The sequence below is a fragment of the Idiotropiscis lumnitzeri genome, chromosome 11 (assembly GCF_059441095.1).
Source record: "Idiotropiscis lumnitzeri isolate Australia: NSW breed Sydney's pygmy pipehorse chromosome 11, RoL_Ilum_1.0, whole genome shotgun sequence".
In the NCBI taxonomy this organism is placed as follows: domain Eukaryota; kingdom Metazoa; phylum Chordata; class Actinopteri; order Syngnathiformes; family Syngnathidae; genus Idiotropiscis; species Idiotropiscis lumnitzeri.
Genome location: NC_142401.1, coordinates 12,978,021 through 12,990,880, shown reverse-complemented (window position 1 = coordinate 12,990,880; position 12,860 = coordinate 12,978,021). Strand labels below are relative to the sequence as shown.

Below are 12,860 nucleotides of genomic sequence, written 5' to 3'. Positions count from 1 at the left end.
CAATTGATAGCGACTGGTTGCTTACTGAGGAGATGGTGAAAGTCATCATTAGACGGGTCTAATATATTCATTACGGCTGCAAATGGAATAAGAATAGGCACCAAAAAAAGGCTGGGGTAAGCATCTAGAAAGATACATTTTAAATTGTTTTAATGCAAATTGCGTGGTATTTATCAATATTCACAATTGAGATGTGCAATACTTCCGAGGGTGTTTATTAGCTGGGCTAACTACTTCAACTTTCTGCTGTTGACTGGTCCTGTGGTGTTACTCTGCGGCGCCTCTGCGGATGTTCTGAATGCAGATTTGCGACCTCATAACATCAAGTTTGCTGGTAGCTCATCCAAAGTAGGTTAAGCATCATCAAAGGCATTAGAAAGGAGGCTATGGAAATGTCTCACAGCACAGCATTAGAAACATCACGTTAATGAACCCCACTGAGGTACCAGCCCGTATTGATCTTATCCAAACAAGACGGCCAGACAATACTGAGCGATTTGTTAGATTTCTTCAGCAACACCGACATTCACAGAAGGACACTGAGATTGATTTATTAACTTTTAAGCCTCATTGACCTCCCGGTGTTATCAAGAGGTATACGTTTTGATGCGTTAAATAAACACGTGCAAGAGCGCCAGAGGTTTCCTCCAAATACAGCCGTGATAGGACTGTTAATCGCGCTGCTGAAGTAGGAATACATTAGTGCTGCTTTTAACATTCCCACAGAGAGAAGTAAAGCAGGAACGACAGAAGGATAAGAGAGTAATATGTGACACAAGCCCCCAGTTTGTAATCTCAACATATCTACCCCACGAGTGGAGCATTGGACGTAACCAGATACAGATAGCTGACAAGTTAAATCAACAGTAAGGGATATTTTTTTTTATTTGCTTGAGGGCTCCCTCAAAAGTGATTTGCAGTCTACTTTGAACGCACACAGGCAAAAGCAAATCAAAGGTGATAAACGAGCATGTGTGTGACAAAGACATGGCCAGAAGCTAAAGACGGCAAGCTAATGAATGTTGGCGCTAAATACAAAGAGGACCTTGTGTGTTACAACATCATAATACAATCCTTTTTAATGTTCGGCAAAGTTTGTACAAACATTGTATCAAACGCTATTTAAGTTAGCATTCAAGCTAGCTGTCCTGTTTGGTATACCACTATTTTAGAACAACAAAGAGTAGGTCAAGGATAAATTGGCAATGACAGATGCTACTCTTAATATTAAGCAAATTTAAATGGTTTCGAAGCGCTTGAAGCGGATATTTCAAAGACACATGATTATTGAATTGTATACTAAAAAGGTGTAGCGTGAGAGGACAAACGAGTTTTATGACACTTCTCAACAGGATTTATGTGTTTATGAATGCCGTGTGCTGAAATTAACTGGAGTTTAAACGTACCTGGCAAGCTTGGTAAAGTAGTTGGTGCTCAAACTTTTTGATGCCCAGGATATTCTGGAACATCTCGTACAGCTGGTCCTTGCTCAGGATGAGCTCGGAGGCGGCGCTGGCCGTCATACGCTGCTGCGCCTTGCGCGGATCCTCGTCGCCACGGTAGATGGTGTCAAACTTGGCCATCCAGGAGCTGAGCACCGTTTCCTTGCTCAGGCCGTCGATCTCCGGGAGGCTGCGCACGCGCTTCTCGATGTGCCTCTTGAACACATCCCTAAAGTCGCTCGCAGAGAAGCCGCCGCTCTGGACCATTTTAGCCACACGGTCGCTCTTTAAGAACACCTTTGTTGTAAGAGACAGCAGATAATAATGGAGGATTAATGGTCACTGCAGTGAGCTGAATTCTGGAGTGTTCAGTCATTACATTGCTCCTCTGCTGGAAAATGAAATCTTTTTTCCCCCCCATGTATCATTTTGCTGCGAACGGTGCGCCTTTTCAGCAAACATAATTGCATTCATTTAATGATAAAATAAATTGTCATTTACCAGCGTGGCTATTTCGACACTTGTATGCTTTCTCCCACTTGCACATGTAAATACAAGAGAGAAGTTAAAGGATGACTAGGGAGGACATGCACTTTGACCGTCGACAACACAGGTATCACATTCAAAGCCACGACATCATAAAATGTGGCCCACTGAAGCAAATAAAGTTTGTCGACTTCATGGTTCTCCCTTGGTTTGTTCATTTCAGTTGAACAGTAATTCTCTCCCAAAATTATATTTTTCTTTTCTTTTTTTTTTATTTTATTTTATAGTATTTTTTCACCCAATCCTTCTTAACATATCTGAACAATATGACGGCTAAATATTTTTATGCCACAATTTTCCATTGCTTCCGATTTGACATCGCTGGACCCTACATTGCATATCAAGCGGTAACTCTAGCAATTAACGAGAAAGAAAATTTCTGCATGCAAGGACATTCAGCAACATAGCTGCCTGCTAATAACAGCCTGACAGTGACAGACAAGATGACAGCTTCAACGAAACAATGAAGCCCACTGCTTTGTCATTAAGACAGTCACATTTTGTTCTCAGCATCCAATGCGGCGAAAAAGAAAGCGTGCAAACCATTTGGTAAGCAGTGTACGCAGGCAAACAACAAAGCTTTGGCACCATTGATTCCTGCCTAGAGAGGCTTTTAAAGGCACAGAAGTCTTTAGGCAAATCGATAATTTAATTAATTATTGTGTCTCCCACTCATTCTGGCTGTAAAATAGAACACCAACACCCATTCAAATAATTTTGTCAATTACTAGGAGCAACTTAATTTGTGATTCAAAAAGGTCTTGAGCAACATAACACATGGCTGCACTCCACATCCTTTTTGTACGCGGTAGCAGCACGAGTAAGTGCACCTGCACAGTCCATTTCGATCCAATGCAAAACCTTCATAAAAAAATTTCAGATTTTTACAGTGCTAATATTTTGTAAAAGTGCAGAAATGTGCTGGATCATAATCTAAGCATGTTTGTGCTCTTTTGCCCCTCGCGTGTATTTAAAGACCATTTTGAAATACCAATGCAAATTAATGTACAGCTAAACGTGACCGTACAAATAACACGTACTCCTAAATTATGCCACCAATGGCACTATACTTTTTATGGCTCCTTTAATTAGTGGCACAGGAATGAGGCTGAAGAAGTCAACCCGGATCATTTTAGTCCGGTGACCGTGCAATTTACTCTCAGGTATGTCACAGATTGTCAACTTAATTGTTGTATAAAATGTAGTTGGTCCCTGAAGGGGTGTGAATTTTGTTTCTTTACAATGAAGTATATTTTCCTGCCGATGGTGCTTCTCAGGATGCTAGTTTAGCGAGGAAATGAGCACCTGTTTGATGACTAATAAAAGAGCTTATTGTATTTTGTTCTGACCACTATGAACGTCATGCAGACAGCTACCGGTGTGCGCATAAATCGTCTACTTAACCCAAAGCAACAATTATTCCTCTTTTGTATTAATATGGATACCATGATTGGCTGGAGACTTTAGAAAGACCCTGATTTTTTTTTACCTTTTCATGTATCTACGGTATCTATGTATCACTCGCCCTCATTTTACATGAGCATACAGTGTACACTGTAGAATATTACATCCATCCTTCACATGTAGGTGAAACTCTAATTAGCCTCTTCAGCTATCTACAGACTGTCTAAGGATTTATCTGCAGTTTTCCATTCTGCCTTTGCTTGTTTCTTTCCATTAAAGAATTGACCTTTAATATCCGCTCTCTGTCATGTCTTTAGCATGCACGGTAATAATGACTTCCTTCATTATGTGGATTGAAGAGGGTGAGCTTGGAAAGACGGCTGTGTCAGCCACATGGTCTGACTCATAATCTGCACAGTGAGAAACCTCAGCCACCATTTTATCACTCAGCCGCATGGATTTCAGCATTTTGACATGGAAACTGCGTGGGGGCTTGGATTTATGGCCCGAAAAGCGCGCGGCTCGCGGAGAGGCGAAATTGCTGCAGCCAACCCCCATTTTTGCACTTCTACAATTCAGCCGGTGATGAATTCAGAAAGTCATCCAGCCTCGGCTCTGTGGAAAAATGGCTGTGATTGAGCGTGTACTACAGTGATTATGGTGTGCTGGTACCTCATAGTAGCTCTGCACAGCGTTGATGAAGGCTTCATCCGCCACAATTTGCGTGTCTCCGTTCAGGAAGGCCTGGAAGCGATCCTTGGTCTGCTGAAGCTGCTGCTTTGTTATCTGTTGGGGCAAGGGCACACAAAGGACAAGGCAGCATTAAGGTGAGATTAGACAACACTCAAGTCCAAATGGGCGCACATTAGCTGAAACAATGCTATCCAGACACTTTTTAGATGTTCTTGTCAGCCCAGAACTTAATCTCATGGAGACCCAGCTGGGAGATGTAGTCCACCATCCTCATTTGGCCTGACAAGCTCTGCCAGTCTGCAGCTTCAAAGACAGGAGCTATTCTGGGCGCAGAAAAGTACACCAAGAGGCAGATCCCGGCAGAAAGTAGAAAAGGCTCAATGACACGCTCCCAAATCACTCTGCATCCAAAGACATCACCCGGAGAGATAGCAAAACCGCCCGTCTTGGCTGATTGGATCCGCAATCTCCTTCTTTCAGGCACCACGCGGGGGTCATGACCTCAGGTGCGAGCGAGAGTAAAGATTGACTCTTAAATCAAGAGCTTAGCTTTACGACTCTGCTTCGTTTTTGCCGCCACTGCTGTGATGTAAATCCTGCAGCAGCGCAGCTACACTCACCAGCAGGCGATCTTAAAATCTTTCTCTTTTTTTTTTTTATCATGCCTCATGAATAAGAGTCCAGTGGTGCAGACTTCTTGCACTCTGATCTCACCCGTGTCCCCCATCTTAACATGAACTATGCCAAAGCCATCCCCTTTAGCTGAGACTAGCTTCAGTGGATATTGTAGGTCACCGTCCAGAAGCAAGGACATGATAGCAATGAAATGGATCCTTAGTGGCATTTATTCACCTTTTCTAAACTCTCGGTTGCACAAACAAAAGTCATCTTTGGAGAGTCTGGAAATTGAATTCTTTATTAAACTTTGACCGAACTTAACAAGAGCTGTGTAGACCTTTCTTGTAGCATGAAGACAAAATCATGTCAGGTATCAGAAGAGGGAGATATTTTGGATGAGAGCACATTAGATGTATTTTAATTTTTATTTACAACAAGTCATGTTTCTTTCGTCATCTACATGTCAGAAGATACAATTAACCCAGTCATCACCAACGTGGTTCCCGCTGGCACCAGGTAGCAGCAAAGGACCGCAAGAGTAGCCCGTGGTGCTGTTCGAAAAACAGCTCACCACTGAGGAGGCATTGTAATTTTCTAGGAATGTTTTAAAAGTGATAGACACTGGCAGGGATTTAACTTCAGTAAGTGCTGCTCGTTGATTTTTGTTTCATAATGATTAATGCAAACAAAACCAAATTATAATCATAAATGATAATAATTTCATCAATACAGTTTTGTGACATTTTTCTTATGTGAAACGTGCCTTGACCCAATCGATGTTGGATTGCTTGTACTAAAAAGTGGTTTGCATATCGGACATTAGGAACATGTTTCATAATTCAGTTGCTAAAAACCGTCCATATAATTTAAAGAGTGGTCAAATGAATGCAAGCCACTTAACTTTTAACTCATTCGCTTCAATGTTGAGATATTTTATGGGCACATAAAGAATCTAATTAAAATAATAAGCGCCTCCGAACCCTTCTCGCCTTTGTTTCACCTCACTCAGGTCGAAATGTCCTTGAATTGATTTAACACATGCTAACAGAGTCAGTGACCTGAAAGTCAATAGAGCGGCCATCTCCCTGTGACAAATGTTGTCTACACTTCAAGCTGTTGTGTATATCATAGAGCAGCCGCTAAAATGTGTGTGTGTACGTGTGCTTGTGTTAGCAAGTGGCAGACTTTGGTGTGGGAGGAAGATGGAAAAGTATTCCATATTATGTGCCCGTGAGGCAATCTCGATAACATCTGCGTGCCTGTCACCCCAATCTCCCCCCCGCCCCCCCAGCTTCCTTCAGCCTGGTTCAAATAAATGAGAATTAACTATAACCTGTCAGCACCAAAGTTAATCATAGGAATGATTTTTAGAGACGCTGCCATTATACAAACAATTCCATCCATTCATCTTCGAGACTGCGGGATATGGCTGTCAGACCTTGACACAGGTTCTCAAGCTCGTCCTGCAGCTCAAGTATTGACCAAACTTATCTTTGTTGGAAAGTATAAAACGTTCAGGGAGCTCCCTGGTCATCAGCAAAACTTAAAACGTTAAAATAAATACATAAATAACAAAAAAAATTATAGCAAACAATAGCTACCTATAATTTAATAAAGTTTTACAAAATGTCAAAATACAGCAAGTGAAATGGTAAATTTTCACTATTTTTTAAATTTAATTTCAAACAAAAATGATAGGTGGAGAGAGATCACAGGGTCAGTACCATCGCTTATAAAGTTAATTGAAAATGCAAATAGCTTGTTCCCTGAAATTAACACAGTTCTTCACGATTTAATTTATTTAATTTGTCAAAATGTTGATTATTGGCGACGGTTATCAGGCCCGGACGATAATCGGTCTATCCCAATGTTTGAGTGCACTTTATAATTTGTTGTATGATTCATGTTGTTTCCTTTATTCAATTCATACAGCCTGACTGTTAGGGTTTGTTCTTTTTTTTGTCTGCTGCAATTCTGATATTTTGCAGGATAAAATTTCAAAGAGCGATTAATATATATATATATATATATATATATATATATATATATATTATATATATATATATATCAAATAAATAAAGTAATTACTTTTTTGGTCCATATCACTTACAACAATAAAGAGATGAATTATTGGCAGAAAATTTGACTGTTTTAACACGCGACTTAATACATTGTCACTGTCCTTGAGTATCTTTTTAACTTTATAACAAAGAAAATTTGTCCGACTTTTGTTTTTTTTTTTTTTTTTTTTGCTGGGTTGGAATGCAAAATATGTTAATTTTTGTCTAATCTTGTAATGTATTAATATATATTTAAAAAAATGAAATAGAAATGGTTAAAATCGTCCGAATGTGTTCCACAGCAGTATGAAGCAGGTTCTGCTATCCGAACTATGCACACCGCAGTGCAATCTCAAACCAGATTAGATTAGTTCGGGTTCCAAATCGTACTGGGATGGGCTGAACCGTAAATACACCCTTGTACCTCCAGACTTCAGATCTGCAACTGGTAGAACAAAAGCCATTCTTCATTTTTGTAGGGCTCAATGAGTGATAAATGTTGCTCTTAGTCTTGGTTCTACGATTAATCTCTATGAGGCAGATGGATGCTGCTAAATGATTGTTCGCTTCCAAATGAAATTAAACATTTTTGCGCAAAACGACCTAATGTGAGTCAATGAACTCTTTCAGGAGTCAGCGGAATTGGTAAGTTGCTTTCACTTTCTCCCCGGGGTGTGTAAATGACATTAAAAAAAAAAATCCTTAAAATATGGAATTTTTTAACGTAATCATTATGTTTGGCCATTCTGTGGCTTGGCTGGTGACAGACTATTAATCTCTTCATCACCATTATCAAACATCGCGTGCACAAAAGCGAGAGACTGCTGATTGGGGAACTGTACTGATTAGTGACCATATTGATGGTCGAGGAAAAGTGCCTACATTTTCATCTGATTCCACATTCCCAAGACGTATTTTTCCTACTTGCCGCATATAGATTCTCTCTCTATGGCTGTTATCAAGATTGCAGCAAGGCCCAGTGATTCATTTGCGGCAGTGAAGTAAACATTAATCACCCACGCGTATCAATAGAGGTGCCAGGCAAGGGCATGATGCATGGAAAACTTTATTACTGTTCAAAACTACTTGACTGTATGTCTTTACCCGAATGTTTCGGAGATTAGGTGAGTCACCATGACCTGTTTTGAACATTGAGTCACACTTTAATTAAATTATCAGCAGCTACAGTAGATCATGTACATTCAAGTAATTTCAAACCATACCTTACGCAGAAGGGTCGGTAGTCGAAGGTTGTGCTTAGTCTCGTTAACATCTGCAAGTCATTCTTTGAAAGGCGCATGTCATGCATTGTATTTGTTATTTTTGGTTTAGTATTTGGTTTCATGTTTTGGCCTTGTTCCTGTGTCTTGTCTCGTCTTGTCTATTGTGTCCACCTGTGTTTGTTTACCCAAGCCCTGGTGTTAACCAATCCGGTCCTTCCAACCCTCCGTGTCTTGTCCAGGTGCTCCTCGTTGTCTCGTCAATTTGTGTGTATTTAGTTCCCTGGTTGCTTTCAGTTCTGGTTGGTTCATTGTCATTTTCACTGTCATTGTCCCTGTTGCCTGTTCCTGTCGTTGGTTTCCTGTCGTTGTCCAGTTTTTCCAAGTCCCTCGTTTGCCTTTTGTTTTCTGTTTATTAAATGCCCTTTAAGTTACCCCTGCCTGGCTTCCCTGCGTTTGGGTCCTCACCTCCCTCAACCCGGACCGTGACAGTGCAAATGAAATTGAATGGCGCACTCTCCCGTGCACCTTAATCCAGCCCTGCATGTTTATCAATTTATCTCTTTAGAATTTTATTCCCGGTAGCTTATAGGGTGCGTGACATAGTTGTCCTTGCAGCGCTTTGACGGGCGGATAAATTATCTAAATGAGTAAAGTGTAGAATGCAGCCTGGGTGTAGGATGTTGAATCATACTTTACACTAAGCTTCCTCTTGAAGTTACATCACATTGAAAGTTGGTGGTGTTTTTCTAAATTAAGAGGCTGCCGTTTAGTTTTTTTAGTCCAAGCCTGTACATAAAGTATCATTTATTTGTGCTGCGTTTCTCGGAAGTAGGTATAAATTTAATTAAACAATAAAATAAATTAAGGTACTGCAAGATAGCAGGACCGTGGGCAGGAAATACAACAATGAATCTTTCTAGAAAATGCAATAAAAATGATACACATACATACGCAACTTCATCTAAAACTATTGCAACATAAAATAGACTGAAAATAAAACTTAATATCCACAGCGAGATTCATCATCCTCCACAAGATGGATTATGCCTGAATGCCATTTAACACAAGAGTTGTATTGAAAAGTTCACCTTAACAACGTTAAGTTAAAGGTAACGTTTTTTTTTTTAAGGTGTTTGAAGGGTAGATGGCTGCAACCACCTCTCCCGACGTGACCATTCCCATCAGCTCATCAGGTGAATTGATCACCTCGCTTATGTTTTAATAGATTGTTTATTGCAAAAAATAAACAACAACATCAAACCGGTAACATTTCGTTTTGGGCAATACTGAGAACGCCATGCTTGCAATGTAGCTACCTTGCCATGCCGCCGTGAATGCACATCAATACTTTGTTTGGTCAGAAAAGTATACAATTTTAAAGGAACCAAAGCACGGGATAATCACTCACAACCTTTGCTATCTTTGATCGGAAGGGATAAAAATTGTCAGATTCGGCCCAGCTGTTATGTGTGTATCCCACTTTAGTCTTTCGACTTCTTAATGCACACTGACATTATTTCTCACAACCGCACTGTCTTTGGTTCCTTTCTTGTTGTTCAACACAAAGCACATCAGTCACAATCCACGCGTCACATATGATCAAACAGCACAAGTACATGACAGCTGCACAAAGTCAAACACAGCAAGCCCAGTGCCATGAAGCCACTGCGGTCACAGCACCACAGAAACGCAAAGACAGGTGCTCGGGCTATTCTCCCCCAGGGGAGACACGTTCACGTTCATTTGCAGCGAAAGACGCACAAACGCAGCATTGTGTGAGTAAACGGCACGCGTCAGGGTCAGCAAACAGCCAGGTGTGTGCTCTGCAGACGCATAGCAAACACGTCGCGTGTCTGCATCCTCTTCCACTGTGCTGTCACACTACAAGTGGCGGCGCTGCCCAAGCTCACAGGAGCACACCGTGTACACCACCAGCTAAGCCACTTCTCGTAACAGACATCCATAATCACACCACCCACTCCTTCACAGCACCCATCCTGCTCGGCCCCGGTCTTCAGTCATGCAGTTACCGAGCAGGAAATGAGCCCTTACACAACTATGACATAAATGGCATGGACATGTGAACTTCCCATGGTTTACAGGCTGAAATCAGCATGGCTCTTTGAAAAGGTCGTGGCAAAAGCGAGCTATCAAAACTGTCTCAGGGAAGTAGATCAAGAGGTTTATAATTACATATTGCAGATTAGTTCACACGAGTGGCCAAAAGAAAGTGATCTGAAATATTAATAGTAAATAACCCCACATTTGGTGGTTGACATCTGACATCCGTTAGCTGATATGATTAATTGAAGGTCTTATGAAAGCATTTTTTAGATTCATATTTGAAAAATGATTATAAAAAAAAAAGTATATATTCAGAAGCTTTATTCAAATACCTTCTTCTCTGTACATGTGGGTTTTTTTTGTTTGTTTTTTTGTTTTTTCATGATAAACAGTGTTTTTAGAATCATGGCCAAAAGGTTTCATCGAACCCTAACAAAATGTCTTAAACACATGAAAAAATTTATTAAATTCCAGTAATTCTGGTTAAATCTAATAAGATATAATTGGATGTGCACACAAATGGTTTCCAAAAGATTACAGATTATGGCCAAATTATTAGTTGTTTATTTTCACTTCTCTGCTCAATAACCCCAAAAAAAAAATCCATTGAGTTGGACAGGATATAGGTCACGTCGGTGGTGGAAAAAGTCGTAATGATTGATCATGGTCTTGTTATTTTCTATTATAAAAATTATTGCAGTTTTGCTGTGGTGTAGTGCCGTAAGTAAGGCGTAACGTACACATTCTGAACAGTGAATTAGTCAAAAATAAATAAATAAATAAACATCAGGCCCTGCTTAGAATAATCAAACTCGTTGAATTTGCTGGTTGCATGTTACAAAAATAGCAAATATTTATCAATAAAGTTGTCATTCATGTTTGCTTGCAAAGATCAACGGGAGCCATTTTCTACAATCTGTTGTGTCTGACTGGAGAACATTTCTCGTATCAAATAAAAAAAAGGTATTACATTCTGGAGCTTTGACCATCTGAAGAGGAAGTATCTTCGAAAATATTCAAATGAAATGAAGACACCTGGAGAGGAAACATTTGAAATTGTGAACTATATTAAATGAATGAATAATGCATCCAACAATAACTGTGTTGCATGATTCACTTGTTCGATAATCAGCTAGGGAAGAATTTTAAGGTTGAGCTCATAACATTCAAAGTTTTTCTCGCCGCTCATGATAATGGCACTTTCCATCGTCAAGAAGCACAAAAAAGATCTTATTCTGAAATGACATTCATCCCAAGAAAAAAAAGGCAGCTGTTGAAAGATGAGTCCACTTTGAGACAAAATGCTCAAAAGAATGACGCACGCTCTCAGCATTATGCAGACACATTCAGAAGAAGAGTTAATTTGATCAAAGCTATTACTGCAGTAAGACAAAAGAACATTTCACGCAGGAAGGATGGCCACTTTTCTGGCGCTGTTCATAATCACGCATTCATTTTTACACATGTATGTCAAGGCTAAATGAGAGGTACACACAAACATCTTGTTTACTTATGAAGACATTTTCTTCTCTAGTTGTTTTCCAACTGCAGTCTTGTCACTTTTTTTTTAGCATTTACAGAGGATCATTAGATGAAAGCTGGAATTCATAAAGAATGTACTTGGACAGGTTGCAGATTAATGATGACTTTAATGTCTTGTAATTTTCACGTCATGTGGTTGTTATTGAAGGCCTTGGAGTTAAAACCAATCCTAATTGGCTCCAGCACTCAATTACTTTGCAGATACCTAACTTCTGTATGTGACTTATTTAAAGATTCATGCACGATAAAGTTGCAAAAAGTTTATAAAAATGACTGAAATCCTGAAAATAATCATCTTTATGCACATTTTGAATTAAACATTCAACTACAGTCTTCCTTCAACCGTGAGCCAATCTTCCACATTTCAGAGAAATTAATTTACGTATTTTCCGTACAATAAGCCGCTACTTTTTTCCTAGAATTTGAACCTTGCGTCTGAAACAACAGTGCGGCTTTTCTGTGGATTTTTTTTTCACCGGTAAGGGCGCTCAATAACACGCTAAATAAATCTCGATTTTTTTTTTTTCTCTTGGGTCTGTTTCCGTTTTAATTAGCAAAGTTGTTGCCGTGTTAAGAGGCACTGTTTTAATAATCTGTTTATGTACCTTTATGTGTATTTTTTTTTCAACCTATAGCCTGGTGTGGCTAGTATAGCTTTTTTATTTTTTATTTTTTTTTTTTCAAAAGAGAGTGGCTTATATGCGGGTGCTCCTCATAGTCCGGAAAATGCGGCATTGCGTAAATAGTTCAAGAAAATGCATTGTAATTCATTAAAATACTTTAATACAACATGCTACTGTATTTGTATCAGTAACATGTAAATGGTTCTCAACAGAAATAAGAACTCATACGCTCATTATGAGCCTCATTATGAACATGTCTGCCTCGAAATTCACAAGATAATGAAGTTAATGACCTAAAAGTCCGAAAAGAGCCGTGAAATGCTTATAGGCTTGTAGGCAACATACATTCCATCACGGTGCAATAAACAACGTGGTTTCCTCTCTTTGTTTATGATATATACTAAGAACGTGAGATTAGGTTTTGTATACAGTCACAATTTCTAGAGAAAGATTGACAGGAGAGTGCGGATTAATCAGTCAGGACGGACACACTAACTAACCTTAAGCCCCTTTTAAGCTTCATGGATTTGCTCAATCATGAAATGGTGTTTTATTCTTGTCAACGTGTCAAGGTTGGGCAGGGAAAAAAAAAAAATATTGCAGTTGACGTCTAACATTCGGGATCACGTGGGCTCTGCTGGGACA

At 39.6% G+C, this 12,860-nt stretch overlaps 1 protein-coding gene across 7 annotated transcripts in view; it reads right to left on the bottom strand.

Moving 5' to 3' along the window:
* Window positions 1-12,860, bottom strand: part of cadpsb (Ca2+-dependent activator protein for secretion b) — a 68,278-nt gene that overhangs the window by 47,162 nt on the left and 8,256 nt on the right. For all 7 annotated transcript variants that reach the window (XM_088310051.1, XM_088310045.1, XM_088310044.1 and 4 more), the window contains exons 2-3: window positions 4,065-4,178; window positions 1,407-1,739 (exon numbers count right to left, since the gene is read on the bottom strand). In XM_088310051.1, the coding sequence (XP_088166177.1) occupies window positions 1,407-1,739; window positions 4,065-4,178 (447 nt within the window). The remainder of the gene's footprint in view (window positions 1-1,406; window positions 1,740-4,064; window positions 4,179-12,860) is intronic.